Here is a 15,688-nt window from a genome sequence, read left to right on the forward strand (position 1 = left end):
GGGGGTTTCCACGGCCCAATTCTGACTATGTCTTTAGACCGCCCCATTAGCCTGTCCTGTATCTCTTGCCCCTGTTCTGATATAGTGCATCCCTTCTTTTTCAAGTAAGCTTGCATCATTTCTTGCCATTCAGTCACTGTGCACCGGTCTGTGCCATCACCCCTGATGTGGTGGTTCTTTGACATCTGATTTCAGAATTAGGTTGAAATTTGATCCTTCAGGTATTTGTGTTACGGGCTGGGGAGGGATTGGAGCAGTCCCTGCTAGGCTAGCAGCAACTTGTTTTCTTATTTCACTGCCCAGTTGTTTGTCTAACTCTGCCAGGGATTGCAATTGGGTTTGGTTTTCATTTTTATCCCCAATGGGCTTCTGATTCAGGAAGTGGGCAGTTCCGTTGTTTCACTTTCGTTTTGTACTACATTGTCTTATAACAACAGGTAAATAGGTATTGTTCAGTGCAATCATAATGTATGCAATATTGGTTGAATCAAGTGAGACATTTCAGAAGATTAGATTAGCAAACAGCTAAATCAATTCCTACTTACTGCAACTTTAAAAGTGGTCCTTTCTATTGAACCATTTCTAGCCGAATGGGGAATAATCAATGAGACTCACCAGGTTGGCTGTCATAGAGGACTGCCTTTGCATCTTGGTTCTGAGGAGAGAGAGAGAGAGAGAGAGAGAGAGAGAGAGAGAGAGAGAAAGACTTATTAGGAGGCCTAGTGGCACGGTTGACTTTTCAATTGAATGTAACAAAACACACCAGCAGCAAAACAAAACCAGCACTCGGCTTAATTAAGACACAGTCGGAGAGCAATTCGTCCACCGTGGCTGTCAACCTGTAGCTGCCTGCAATAGACCATGGAAGAATGAGGAAATCAATCACAGCTTTGAAGAGTCTTTTCAACTCCCATCTTTCAGAAGAAGACAGGTTTCAGTCTTTGGGGAGGAAGGAAGACTGTATAGCCTACAGTTCTGGTAAGTCTCAGGAATTGTGCAGCAAAAGCAGAGCGGTAACAGATAATGAGGAGAGAGAGAATGAAATGTTTTGATTTATGACTACCTCTAGACTAACAATTACTCCCCTCCTGGGCTCAGCAGGTCCCTTTGGAGAAGGAGCACAATTTAAACAAGTCGTAAATTCAAAGTGAGGCGGGTGTGGCACCTCGTTTTGGCATCACCGGGGCGACCAGGGGAGGGGTGAGGACAGTCAACGGAGCCGTAAGAGGAAAGCCATCTATTACCCTCCCTCAGGAGATGACCACTAAGAACTATTAGAACAACATCGACCAGAGATGGTCATTTAGCTCATAGAGAGAGAGATGTCTTAACCCTGGCTAAACTGCTGCCTAACCCCTGTCACAACAGCACCTCCCTTTTACTCACCTGTCACTTGCTTCTCCCTATTCCCTTCATTCCCTATAATATTCATCAAACCTTAATATGAGTCTCACAAGTACTGTATATAGCAGAGACGTTTGAATGATAGGATGCTGAGATTGAAGACAAGCGGCAGGGAGCGAAAGAATGACACATCTTCCATGATGCTTGTTCACTTGCATGTACTTTGTGTTGTCAGAGTTGGGTGTGATCAGAGTGAGAGACAGATTTATGCATCGGAAGACAAGATACATCAAGAGCTGATTTAATTCAGTGCCGTTGGTGGATAAAAAGACATTGGCTTAATTGGGCTCAGTAGGTTAAGTCAGTCTAGGCACATGGGTTTCTCAATCCTCATACTGCTTTCCTCTGAAGCCCATTTCTAAGGAGAGACGCCAACATCCTCAGACTGCATTATATGAGATGAATAGCCTATATATTTCTGATATATTATAATCATCCCATCCCTGCCTCTTAGAATATTTTCAACACAATGTTTCTAATAAAAAGTGATACAAGAGACTTTTTGTATATGTATAATTTTTGTAAATGTATAACATTTAAATTCAGCCCTCTGATTCATAATGAAGAGCAAGAGGTGCCCCCCTGCTGTAGCTTAACTAGGTCTTTCCTTTTTTTTTTACCTTTATTTAAATAGGGAAGTCAGTTAAGAACAAATTCTTATTTACAATGACAGCCTAGGAACAGTGGGTTAACTGCCTTGTTCAGGAGCAGAACGACAGATTTTTACCTTGTCAGCTCAGGGATTCAATCTTGCAACCTTTCGGTTACAAGTCCAACTCTCTAACCACTAGGGACCTGCCGCCCACTAATCAAGGTTAGACTAAACTAGAGCCTGCAGGACCTGCTTTTTGGCGTGTGGTGAGCATCTCTTTATTACGGACAGACTCTTTACAACCATTGATTCTATAGGTTTTGACCATGACAGTTTACAATCTAAGGTAACGCCAAGCAATTTAGTCTCCTCAACAAGTTCAACAGCCACACCATTCATTACCAAAGTCAGCCTAGGTCTAGAACTTAGGGAATGATTTGTACCAAATACAATGCTCTTAGTTTTAGAGATGTTCAGGACCAGTTTATGAGTGGCCATCCATTCCAAAACTCTTTGTTAAGGGTTTCAGTGACTTCATTAGCTGTGGTTAATGATGCTTATATGGTTGAATCCTCAGCTTTGTTTAATGCCAGTGGCAAAAATAGAACAGAGGGCCTAGAGAGCTGCCCTGTGGTACAACACACTTTACATGTTTGACATTAGAGAAGCTTCCGTTAAAGAAAACCCTTTGGGTTCTATTAGATAGATGGCTCTAAATCCACGATATGACAGAGGTTGAAAAGCCATAACACATACATTTTTTCAACAACAAGTTATGGTGAATAACAAGTTGCGCTGAAATCTGACAGTACAGCTCCCACAATCATCTTATTATCAATTTATTTCAACCAATCAATCATTTGTGTCAGTGCTGTACATGGTGAGTGCCTTTCTCTATAAGCTTGCTGAAAGTCTGTTGTTAATTTGTTTACAGATGATAGGTCTGCTGTTAGAATCGATAAAGGCCACTTGACCAATCTTGGGTAGCGAAATTACTTTGGTTTCCCTCCAGGCCTGAGGACAAAGACTTTCCTCTAGGCTCAGATTAAAGATATGACATATACTGTAGGAGTGGCTATAGAGTCAGCTACCATCCCCAGTAGCGTTCCATCTGAGTTAACAATGCCAGGAGCTTTGCCATTACTGATCCCAAAAAAAATCCACGTCTCCCACACTAACTTTACAAAATTGGAACGAGCACTATTAGTTTTTTATGCATGAATACGATGGAAGTAATCGTTAAAATAATTGGCAACATCAAATGGTTTTGTGATGAATAAGCCATATGATTCGATGAAAGATGGAGGTGAATGAATTTCACTTAAAGTACTGGATATAGCCACAATTCTTTTATTTATTTTCTTTTTAACCTTTATTTAACTAGGCAAGTCAAGCCAACCCAAGAAAGTAGTTTTGTTTACAGCAAATCAAATTGTATTTCTCACATGTGCTGAATACAATAGGAGTAGACCTTACAGTGAAATGCTTACTTACAAGCCCTTAACCAACAATGCAGTTAAGAAAAATAAAGTGAAGTAAAAATAAAAATAAACAAATAATTAAAGAGCAACAGTAAAATAACAGTTGCGAGGCTATATACAGGAGGTACCGGTACAGAGTGAATGTGTGGGGGCACAGGTAATGGAGGTAATATGTACATGTAGGTAGGGGTGAAGTGACTATGCATAGATAATAAACAGAGTAGCAGCAGCGTAAAAGGGAGGGGGCACAATGCAAATAGTCTGGGTAGCCATTTGATTAGCTGTTCAGGAGTCTTATGGGCTGGGGTAGAAGCTGTTAAGAAGCCTCAAATGGCGCTCTGGTACCACTTGCCATGCGGTAGCAGAGAACGTTCTATGGCTAGGGTGGCTGGAGTCTGACAATTTTTAGGGCCTTCCTCTGACACAGCCTAGTATAGAGATCCTGGTAGGCAGGAAGCTTGGCCCCAGTGATGTACTAGGCCGTACGCACTACTCTAGGTAGTGCCTCGCTGTTGGAGGGTGTGCAGTTGCCATACCAGGCAGTAATGCAACCAGTCAGGATGCTCTCAATGGTGCAGCTGTAGAACTTTTTGAACATCTGAGGACCCATGCCAAATCTTTTCAGTCTCCTGCGGGGGAATAGGCTTTGTCGTGCCCTCTTCACGAATGTCTTGTTGTGTTTGGACCATGATAGTTTGTTGGTGATGTGGACACCAAGGAACTTGAAGCTCTCAACCTGCTCCATTACAGCCCTGTCGATGAGAATGGGGGCGTGCCCGGTCCTCCTTTTCATGTAGTCCACAATCGTCTCCTTTGTCTTGATCACGTTGGGGAAAAGGTTGTTATCCTGGCATGACAAGGCCACCTCGCGGCCCATCAGGAAGTCCAGGATCCAGTTGCAAAGGGAGGTGTTTAGTCCCAGGATCATTAGCTTAATGATGAGCATTGACTACACTGAGCTGTAGTCAATGAATAGCATTCTCACGTAAGAGTTCCTTTTTTCCAAGTGGGAAAGGGCAGTGTGGAGTGCAATAGAGATTGCATCATCTGTGAATCTGTTTCGGCGGTATGCAAATTGGACTGGTTCTAGGGTTTCTGGGATAACGGTGTGTATGTGAGCCATGACCAGCCTTTCAAAGCACTTCATGTCTACAGACGTTAGTGCTACGGGTCGGGAAGTAATTTAGGCAGGTTACCTTAGTGCTTTGTCACAGCCGGCCGTGACTGGGAGACCAATGAGGCGGCGCACAATTGTCTGGGTTAGGGGAGGGTTTGGCCGGCCGTAACGTTTTTTGTCCCATCGCGCTCTAGCAACTCCTTGTGGCGGGCCTGGCGCCTGCAAGCTGACTTCCATTGCCAGTTGTACTGTGTTTCCAAGGAGTGTCAAGAAACAGTGTGGCTTAGCAGGGTTGTGTTTCGGAGGACGCATGGCTCTCAACCTTTGCCTATCCCGAGTCAGTACGGGAGTTGCAGCAATTGGACAAGACTAACTGCCAATTGGGAAGAAAAAGTACTATATATATATATATATATATATATATATATATATATATATGGAAATGATATGGAAACAAGCAAAAAAAGCAAGACAAAAAAATATACATTCAGCAGGTCATTAATCAATTGGTGAGTGTGTTTGTGTGCTTTGTGGTTAAAGCTACGAACCCACAGGCTTAGCTATGGGTTCAATTCCAGGCTTCTGGGAGGGAGGTGGGACATTGAGCCTGTCGTAGCGCTCTGGCAGCTTTCATGGCTGGGATAAGTTATTTCCTCTTCTGGTGCACCGTTTCAGGATAGTCCTCGTTGCGGAAGATATAAAGTAGGTTTCTCTCAAGTTCTTGACTCTTTCCCTAACAGGTACCTTGTCCTTGAACCTCAGGAACTTGACCACTATCGGCCTGGGCTTGTCACCTGGGCCGGTGATGGGTTTTCCAGTCCTGTGGTGTGCTCCACCTACATTTTTCTGTGGTCCATCTTTAATTTCTCAGAGATCATATCCCTTACTTTGTCCTCAGACTCCATCCAGGTCTCATGTGGAGATTCTGCAATTCCATCCACAACCATGTTGTTTTTCCTTGATCGTCCATCGACATCCTCTCTCAATGTCTTACAGATTGCTGTCATCTTGCTGTTCTCTGGTTTCAACTCATCGAGCTGACCCTAGGAGAACTGCAAACTGTTCTTCAGGCCCTGGACCTCTCTGGTCAGGTCGTCCATTCTTTTATTAGTTGAATCCACCAGTATTTGGACAAAACACTTCAAGCTATTTTCTTGACGTTGTAACAACTGCTTGTATAACTATTTTTGTTTGTTTAAAAGATCCTTCACCTGTGATAGAGAGACACCACTGTCCTCAACGGTAGTCCCGCCGGCTTCGGTCTTTGTCATGGTAACTAGTAATGTAGGTTACGCTGTTACTCTTTGCAGTTCCAAAACAACAAACAGAAGGATGCAGTTGCACCCCTAAAAACATTTGTCATAAGAAACTAGCTCCCTGGTATACATAAAACACCCAGCCCCGAAGCAAGCTTGCAGAAAATTGGGACGGAAATGGTGCAACGCCAAACTGGAAGTCTTCCGACTAGCTTGGAAAGACAGTACCGTGCAGTATCGATCTTAAATGCATTTTTGATACTGTCGCAAAGCTAACAAAAAAGCAGCATTGCCCAAGAGAGGATGGCTTTTACTTCAGCAGTGATATATTCATGAACTTCTTTGAGAAAAAGATAATGATCATTAGAAAGCAAATTACGGACTCCTCTTTGAATCTGCGTATTTCTCCAAAGCTCAGTTGTCCTGAGTCTGCACAACACTGCCAGGACCTAGGATCAAGGGAGAGACCCAAGTTTCATAATAATATATCTTGACACATTGATGAAAATAGTAATGGCCTCTAAACCTTAAAGCTGCATACTGGAACCTATTCCAACTAAAACTACTGAAAGAGCTGCTTCCTGTGCTTGGCCCTCCTATGTTGAACATAATAAACGCATGTCTATCCACCGGATGTGTACCAAACTCACTAAAAGTGGCAGTAACAAAGCCTCTCTTGAAAAAGCCAAACCTTGACCCAGAAAATAAATAAAAAACTAAAGGCCTATATCAAATCTCCTATTCCTCTCAAAAACTTTAGAAAAAGCTGTTGCGAAACAACTCACTGCTTTCCTGAAGACAAACAATGTATACAAAATGCTTCAGTCTGGGTTTAGACCCCATCATAGCACTGAGACTGCACTCGTGAAGGTGGTAAATTACCTTTTAAATGGCGTCAGACCAAGGTTCTGCATCTGTCCTCGTGCTCCTAGACATTAGTGCTGCTTTTGATACCATCGATGACCACATTCTTTTGGAGAGATTGGAAACCCAAATTGGTCTACACGGACAAGTTCTGGCCTGGTTTAGATCTTATCTGTCGGAAAGATATCAATTTTTCTCTGTGGATGGTTTGTCCTCTGACAAATTCCCCCCCAAATTTCCCCCCTCTGGTAACCAGGTGGTGAATCGCATCTCTGCATGTCTGGCAGACATATCAGTGTGGATGACGGATCACCACCTCAAGCTGAACCTCGGCAAGACGGAGCTGCTCTTCCTCCCGGGGAAGGACTGCCCGTTCCATGATCTCGCCATCACGGTTGACAACTCCATTGTGTCCTCCTCCCAGAGTGCTAAGAACCTTGGCGTGATCCTGGACAACACCCTGTCGTTCTCAACTAACATCAAGGCGGTGACCCGTTCCTGTAGGTTCATGCTCTACAACATTCGCAGAGTACGACCCTGCCTCACGCAGGAAGCGGCGCAGGTCCTAATCCAGGCACTTGTCATCTCCCGTCTGGATTACTGCAACTCGCTGTTGGCTGGGCTCCCTGCCTGTGCCATTAAACCCCTACAACTCATCCAGAACGCCGCAGCCCGTCTGGTGTTCAACTTTCCCAAGTTCTCTCACGTCACCCCGCTCCTCCGCTCTCTCCACTGGCTTCCAGTTGAAGCTCGCATCCGCTACAAGACCATGGTGCTTGCCTACGGAGCTGTGAGGGGAACGGCACCTCCGTACCTTCAGGCTCTGATCAGGCCCTACACCCAAACAAGGGCACTGCGTTCATCCACCTCTGGCCTGCTCGCCTCCCTACCTCTGAGAAAGTACAGTTCCCGCTCAGCCCAGTCAAAACTGTTCGCTGCTCTGGCACCCCAATGGTGGAACAAACTCCCTTACGACGCCAGGTCAGCGGAGTCAATCACCACCTTCCGGAGACACCTGAAACCCCACCTCTTTAAGGAATACCTAGGATAGGATAAAGTAATCCTTCTAACCCCCCCCCCCCTTAAAAGAGTTAGATGCACTATTGTAAAGTGGTTGTTCCACTGGATATCATAAGGTGAATGCACCAATTTGTAAGTCGCTCTGGATAAGAGCGTCTGCTAAATGACTTAAATGTAAATGTAAATGTAAATGTACAAATCAACTGTACATTTCGGTGTTCCTCAAGGTTCCGTTTTAGGACCTCTATTGTTTTCAATATATATTTTATGGTGATGTCATTCGGGGAAATAATGTTAGCGTTCACTGCTATGTGGACGATACACAGCTGTACATTTCGATGAAACATGGTGAAGCCCCAAAATTGCCCTCCCTGGAAGCCTGTGTTTCAGACATTCAGGCAAATGTTTTACTTTAAACTCGGACAAAACAGAGATGCTAGTTCGAGGTCCCAAGAAACAAAAGAGATATTCTGTTGGATCTGACAATTAATCTTGATGGTTGTACAGTCGTCTCAAATAAAGCTGTAAAGGACCTCTGCGTTACTCTGGACCCTGATCTCTCTTTTGACTAACATATAAAGACTGTTTCAATGACAGCTTTTTTTCCATCTACGTAACATTGAAAAAATCTGAAATTCTGTCCAAAAATGACGCAGAAAAATGTATCCATGCTTTTGTCACTTCTAGATTAGACTACTGCAATGCTCTACTTTCCGGCTACCCGGAGAAAGCACTAAATAAACTTCAGTTAGTGCTAAACACGGCTGCTATAATCTTGACTAGAACCCAAAAATGTGATCATATTACTCCAGTGCTAGCCTCTCTACACTGGCTTCCTGTTAATGAGGGCGGATTTCAAGGTTTTACCGATAACCTACAAAGCATTACATGGGCTTGCTCCTACCCATCTTTCCGATTTTGTCCTGCCGTACATACCTACACGTACGCTACGGTCACAAGACGCAGGCCTCCTTATAGTCCCTTGAATTTCTAAGCAAACAGCTAGAGGCAGGGCTTTCTCCTTTAGAGCTCCATTTGTATGGAATGGTATGCCTATCTAACCCTATAGTCACTGGCTTACTGATGCTCTTCCATGCCGTCCCTAAGAGGGTTGAGTCTCTGATGTGATCTTCCTGTCCGGGTTGGCACCCCCCTCGGGTTCGTGCCACGGGGGAGATCTTCATGAGCTATACTCGGCCTTGTCTCAGGGTAGTAAGTTGGTGGTTGAAGATATCCCTCTAGTGGTGTGGGGGCTGTGCTTTGGCAAAGTGGGTGGGGTTATATCCTGCCTGGTTGGCCTTGTCCGGGTGTATAATCGGATAGGGCCACAGTGTCTCCCGACCCCTCCTATCTCAGCCTCCAGTAATTATGCTGCAAAAGTTTGTGTCGGCGGGCTAGGGTCAGTCTGTTATATCTGGAGTATCTCTCCTGTCATCTGGTGTCCTGTGTGAATTTAAGTATGCTCCCTCTAATTCTCTTTCTCTCTCTGGCCTGATGACTCCTAGCTGTCCCTAGTCCACCTGGTCGTGCTGCTGCTCCAGTTTCAACTCTTCTGCCTACGGCTATGAAACCCTACCCTGTTCACTGGACGTGCTACCTTGTCCCGGACCTGCTGTTTTCGACTCTATTTCTCTACCGCACCTGCTGTCTCTAACGCTGAATGATCAGCTATCAAAATCCATCAAAAGCCAACTGACATTTACTCCTGAGGTGCTGACCTGTTGCACCCTCTACAACCACTGTGATTATTATTATTTGACCCTGCTGGTCATCTATGAATGATTGAACAACTTGGCCATGTACTGTTATAATCTCCACCCGGCCACCCCTCAGAGCCTGGTTCCTCTCTAGGTTTCTTCCTAGGTTCCTGCCTTTCTAGAGAGTTTTTCCCTTGCCATCGTGCTTCTACATCTGCATTGCTTGCTGTTTGGGGTTTTAGGCTGGGTTTCTGTATTGCACTTTGTGACATCGTCTGATGTAAAAAGGGCTTTATAAATCAATTTGATTGATTGATGGTAAATCCCTGAGCGGTTTCCTTCCTCTCCGGCAACCAAGTTAAGGACACCTGTATCTTTGTAGTGACTGGGTGTATTGATACAACATCAAAAGTGTAATTAATTACTTCACCATGCTCAAAGGGATATTCAATAGCTGTTTTTTTTTCCACCAATAGGTGCCCTTCTTTGCGAAGCATTGGAAAACATCCCTGGTCTTTGTGGTTGAATGTGTGTTTTGAAATGCACTGCTAGACTGAGGGACCTTACAGATAATTGTATGTTTGGGGTAGAGAAATGAGGAAGTAGAATAGTGGTTAGAGCATTGGGCCAGTAAGCAAAAGGTCGCTAGTTCGAATCCCCGAGCTGAGAAGGTTAAGAATCTGCCGATGTGCCCTTGAGCAAGGTATATAACACTAATTACTCCAGGGTCACCGTTGAAAATGACAGACCCTGGCCATGACTCTACTCTCCAAGAGAAAAAAAACCCTCACACATGCGTATTAACACACACACACAAAAGCTCCTAATTAATTTTATTAAACACCATTGATGACAATTCTATATACACAGACGTTTATGTGTCTTTTTGTCAAGCAAAACTTTTGTGGAAGGTACTAAGCTCCGTACAGACCCCTCCCCTCACGCACTCAACGTCGTCAAGACACCAAGTTTCCTTTGGCATATTTGGCGGGGGAAACTGAAGCGAGCTGTAGCCTGTTGGCTGTTTGTGAGTCTTTTATTAAAGAATTTGAAACAATGTTGTATCTATTTCCTGCTTTTAATTAAATCATGTAGCTGTTTTATTGACAATTACATAAAGTTGACGCAAAGAGTCAATATTTGCAGTGTTGACCCTTCTTTTTCAATCCATCCTGGCATGCTCTCAATTAACTTCTGGTCCACATCCTGACTGATGGCAGCCCATTCTTGCATAATCAATACTTGGAGTTTGTCAGAATTTGTGGGGTTTTGTTTGTCCACCCGCCTTTTGAGGATTGACCACAAGTTCTCAATGGGATTAAGGTCTGGGGAGTTTCCTGGCCATGGACCCAAAATATCAATGTCACCAAACTGTTCCTGGATGGTTGGGAGACATTGCTCTCGGAGTATGTGTTGGTATCATTCTTTATTCATGGCTGTGTTCTTAGGCAAAAGTGTGAGTGAGCCCACTCCCTTGGCTGAGAAGCAGCCCCACACATGAATGGTCTCAGGATGCTTTACTGTTGGCATGACACAGGACTGACGGTAGCGCTCACCTTGTCTTCTCCGGACAAGCTTTTTTCCGGATGCCCCAAACAATCGGAAAGGGGATTCAGAGAAAATGACTTTACCAGCATCCACAGCAGTCAAATCCCTGTACATTTTGCAGAATATCAGTCTGTCCCTGATGTTTTTCCTGGAGAGAAGTGGCTTCTTTGCTGCCCTTCTTGAAACCAGGCCATCCTCCAAAAGTCTTCGCCTCACTGTGCGTGCAGATGCACTCACACCTGCCTGCTGCCATTCCTGAGCAAGCTCTGTACTGCTGGTGCGCCGATCCCGCAGCTGAATCAACTTTAGGAGACGGTCCTGGCGCTTGCTGGACTTTCTTGGGCGCCCTGAAGCCTTCTTCACAACAATTGAACCGCTAATCCTTGAAGTTCTTGATGATGCGATAAATGGTTGATTTAGGTGCAATCTTACTGGCAGCAATATCCTTGCCTGTGCAGCCCTTTTTGTGCAAAGCAATGACGACGGCACGTATTTCCTTGCAGGTAACCATGGATGACAGAGGAAGAACAATGATTCCAAGCACCACCCTCCTTTTGAAGCTTCCAGTCTGTTTCCAGCCTCCAGTCTGTTATTAACTCAATCAGCATGACAGAGTGATCTCCAGCCTTGTCCTCGTCAACACTCACACCTGTGTTAACGAGAGAATCACTGACATGATGTCAGCTGGTCCTTTTGTGGCAGGGCTGAAATGCAGTGGAAATGTTTTTTGGGGGATATAGTTAATTTGCATGGCAAAGAGGGACTTTGCAATTAATTGCAATTCATCTGATCACTCTTCATAACATTCTGGAATATATGCAAATTGCCATCATACAAACTGAGGCAGCAGACTTTGTGAAAATTAATATTTGTGTCATCCTCAAAACGTTGGCCACGACTGTACATAATTTTGGATTTCTGTGCCCATGAAAAAAATATGGCGTTGCCTAAAATATTAATTTGAACATTTAATGAAGCAGTGCTAGAGTTAATAGGGCACCATCTCATGCTTTTGCCCCGCTGATGGCCCATAAGGGGTCGATGGGTTTTGTATCCAGATAAGCTTTTTTCCTACGTGCAGTGCAGGTCAGTCATATTTCCCTCTTCTTTTCATAAAAAAAAATGCAACTGGTAGCCTATTGATACAGACTTTGCATAGGCTATTGGTGCCAATCAATATATCCTAACATGCTAACCAGACAGCACGCATGTTGATTTTGTCCACCCACGCCAGACGCGATCAGGACACGCAGGTTGAAATATCAAAACATTTGGGGACAGGTCGAAAAGCTTTAAACATTTATGGCAATTTAGCTAGCTAGCTTGCTGTTGCTAGCTAATTTGTCCTGGGATATAAACATTGGGTTGTTATTTTACCTAAAATGCACACGGTCCTCTACTCCAACAATTAATCCACAGATAAAACCGTCAACCGAGTTTGTTTCTATTAATCTCTCCTTCAGGATTCTTTCGTCTCCTTCAGGACTTTAAATGGCGGTTGACAACTAACTTTAAGGCGCATTACCATCAACAACTGGACTGGAGTGTGGACCTCAGTTCATCTTTCAATCACCCACGTGGGAATATTCTCCTAAAAACCAATGAGGAGATATGGGAGAGCTGGGACTTGCATCGCATCAAGCGTCATGAATAGAATCAAGTTCTAATTTAGCGCCTGGCTACGCAGATGCTCTTTGGCGCGTGCGAGCAGTGTGGGTGCAATAATTGAATAACATGTGTAAATTGATTTTGTGACAGTGTGGTCAGCAGTGTGGTCAGCATGTAATACTCTGACAAACTGCAGTGCAGACAGAATCTATAATCTGTCATGTGTTGAAAATGAATGAATCAGCACAGCTCTTGCTAAAGACAATTGTGATATTTGAGTAGGCTAAGCCTATTCAAGAAAATATCATAGGCCTAGTGTTATTATATTGATCATTATATTCTATATCTACTAATTATTACAAGGTTGAAATAACATTTATTTATGTGCACATCTTTGTTTTATTAATGTATTAGTAGATTTATGGATTTTTAAAAACCTAGTTTTCATCCAACCCTGTTTGATTTATTCTGCCTAAAAGAAAGGTAAATGCAGCATTTATTTATTTTATACAATAGTCTGCCCATATGACCAAATGTATCCAAGTGCATAAGTTAACCAATATACATGAGAGCCTTCAGACAGGACGCTAGGGGTCATATTTATTTTTTTATTTTATTTTTTTAAATAACGTTCCCAAGGTAAACGGACTATTTCTCAGGTCCAGATCATAGAATATGCATATAATTTACAGATTAGGATAGAAAACACCCCAAAGTTTCCAAAACTGTCAAAGTATTGTCTGTGAGTATAACAAAACTGATTCTGTAGGCGAAAACCTGAGAAAATCTAACCCGGAAGTGATTTTTTAAATTTTTTATCTGTGTTTCCTGGCCGTCTTTCTTCCATTTAAAGGGGTATCAATCAGATTCCTTTTCCAATGGCTTCCTCAGGCTGTGACCAACCTTTAGACATAGTTTCAGGCTTTTATTTGTAAAAATGAGCGAGATTTTTCAAAACGAGTCAGGAGTCCTCTGATTAGTTCCTGCGCGCGAGAGGGTAGCTCTCCATTTTCTTTTTCTCTCTTATTGAATAGGTTACGGTCCGGTTGAAATATTATCGATTATGTTTGTTAAAAACAACCTGAGGATTGATTATAAAAAACATATGACATGTTTCTACGACCATTACGGATAATTTTTGGTATTTTCGTCGAACAGAACTAGGCTTTGGTTTTCTGAACATAACGCGCAACCCAAATGGCGTTTTTTTGTTATAAAAGTAATATTTATCGAACAAAAATAACATTTGTTGTGTAACTGGGAGTCTCGTGAGTGCAAACATCCGAAGATTATCAAAGGTAAGCGATTAATTGTATTGCTTTTCTAACTTTCGTGACCATGCTAATTTGGGGCTAGCTGTTCTAGCATTGATTGATACACTCACAAAAGCTTGGATTTCTTTCGCTGTAAAGCATATTTTCAAAATCTGACACGATAGGTGGATTAACAACAAGCTAAACTGTGTTTTGGTATTTTGGTATTTGGTATTTTTTCACCAACACACAAGCGTTGTTCCCCAGCCAGTCGCGTGCGAAAGAGTCGCCGACAAAGGAGTTTGCTTCTGCTGCAGCCTTCAAGGTAAAATATAACAGTAGTGAAACACTATAAAGCCAGTCAATTCTGATGAGTTCAAAACGTCCCGGAATACCAATGAGGTGAAAAGGCCATTGTCCTTCACTGTGTCCCCAGATGGAGTTCACAGTTGTCACAGATGAGCCCAAGCAGAGCAGGAGCCATAATCCCATCTGTGCCAGAGTCCCAGTCTCGCATGGACGCACTGATCCCCCCACTATCATCAACCCCACACACACAAGCTGACAGTGCTCTCTCTCTCAGTCTCCCTTAGCAGCAGCACAGCCTCGAAAGCAGAAGAGAGATGGCAGATTATTGCTCTGCCTCAGAGTGAATCAAAGTGAGGACGATGATACATTGACTGGCCAGAGGTGCTGCCAGTAAATGGACAGAGTGTGAGTGTCGCCTCTCGTTCTGTTGTTCTCCCCAAGACCCAATCCTGTGAGACTGCAGTGAGAGAAAAAAACAAGACAAGTGGGGAATACAGATAAGGTATTTGGTATTTTATTAGGATCCCCATTAGCTGTTGCAAAAGCAGCAGCAACTCCTCCTGGGGTCCACACAAAACATGACAACACAGGACATTAATAGACAAGAACAGCTCAAGGACAGAACTAAAAAGGCACACAGCCTACATATCAATACATACACACAAACTATCTAGGTCAAATAGGGGAGAGGCGTTGTGCTGTGAGGTGTTGCTTTATCTGTTTTTTAAAACCAGGTTTGCTGTTTATTTGAGCAATATGATATGGAACAGAGTTCCATGCAATAATGGCTTTATGTGATACTGTACGCTTTCTTGAATTTGGGGACTGTGAAAAGACCCCTGGGGGCATGCTGGGGTAAGTGTGTGTCAAAGCTGTGTGTAAGTTGACTATGCAACCAATTTGGGATTTTCAACACATTCATGTTTCTTATAAAAGAAGTGATGGTGTCAGTCTCTCCTCAACTCTTAGCCAAGAGAGACTGGCATGCATATGATTTATATCAGCCCTCTGACTACAATGAAGAGCAAAACGTGCCACTCTGTTCTGGGCCAGCTGCAGCTTAACTAGGTCTTTCCTTGCCGCACTGAACTACACAACTGGACAATAATCAAGATTAGACAAAACTAGAGCCTGCAAAACTAGCTTTTTTGGAGTGTGGTGTCAAAAAAGCAGAGCATCTCTTTATTACGGCCAGACCTCTCCCCATCTTTACAACTATTGAATCTATATGTTTTGACCGGGATAGTTCACAATCGAAGGTAATGCCAAGTAATTTAGTCTCCTCATCTTCTTCAACAGCCACACCAGTCATTACTAGATTCAGCTGAGGTCTATAATTTAGGGAATGATTTGTACCAAATACAATGCTCTTAGTTTTAAAGACGTTCAGGTATTAAACCCCCTAGAGTCACACGGAGACATAATTTAGAATATTGAGTTGATGCTACAGACTTACCGTTTCTTGTAGTGGCTGCAGCTCAATCCCCTCTTTCCGCCGATATAAAGTTAGCGGCAAAAATATATGGCGAAATAGAAATA

General features: G+C 43.4%; 1 protein-coding gene across 1 annotated transcript in view; it reads right to left on the reverse strand.

Annotated features, from left to right (window-relative positions):
* The window catches only part of LOC129821728 (beta-1,3-glucosyltransferase-like), a 154,996-nt gene that overhangs the window by 102,796 nt on the left and 36,512 nt on the right, over positions 1 to 15,688 (reverse strand). Inside the window, exon 3 of the mRNA XM_055879328.1 lies at positions 616 to 655. Coding sequence (XP_055735303.1) covers positions 616 to 655 — 40 coding nt within the window. The remainder of the gene's footprint in view (positions 1 to 615; positions 656 to 15,688) is intronic.

Source organism: Salvelinus fontinalis, chromosome 24 (assembly GCF_029448725.1).
Source record: "Salvelinus fontinalis isolate EN_2023a chromosome 24, ASM2944872v1, whole genome shotgun sequence".
Lineage (NCBI taxonomy): Eukaryota > Metazoa > Chordata > Actinopteri > Salmoniformes > Salmonidae > Salvelinus > Salvelinus fontinalis.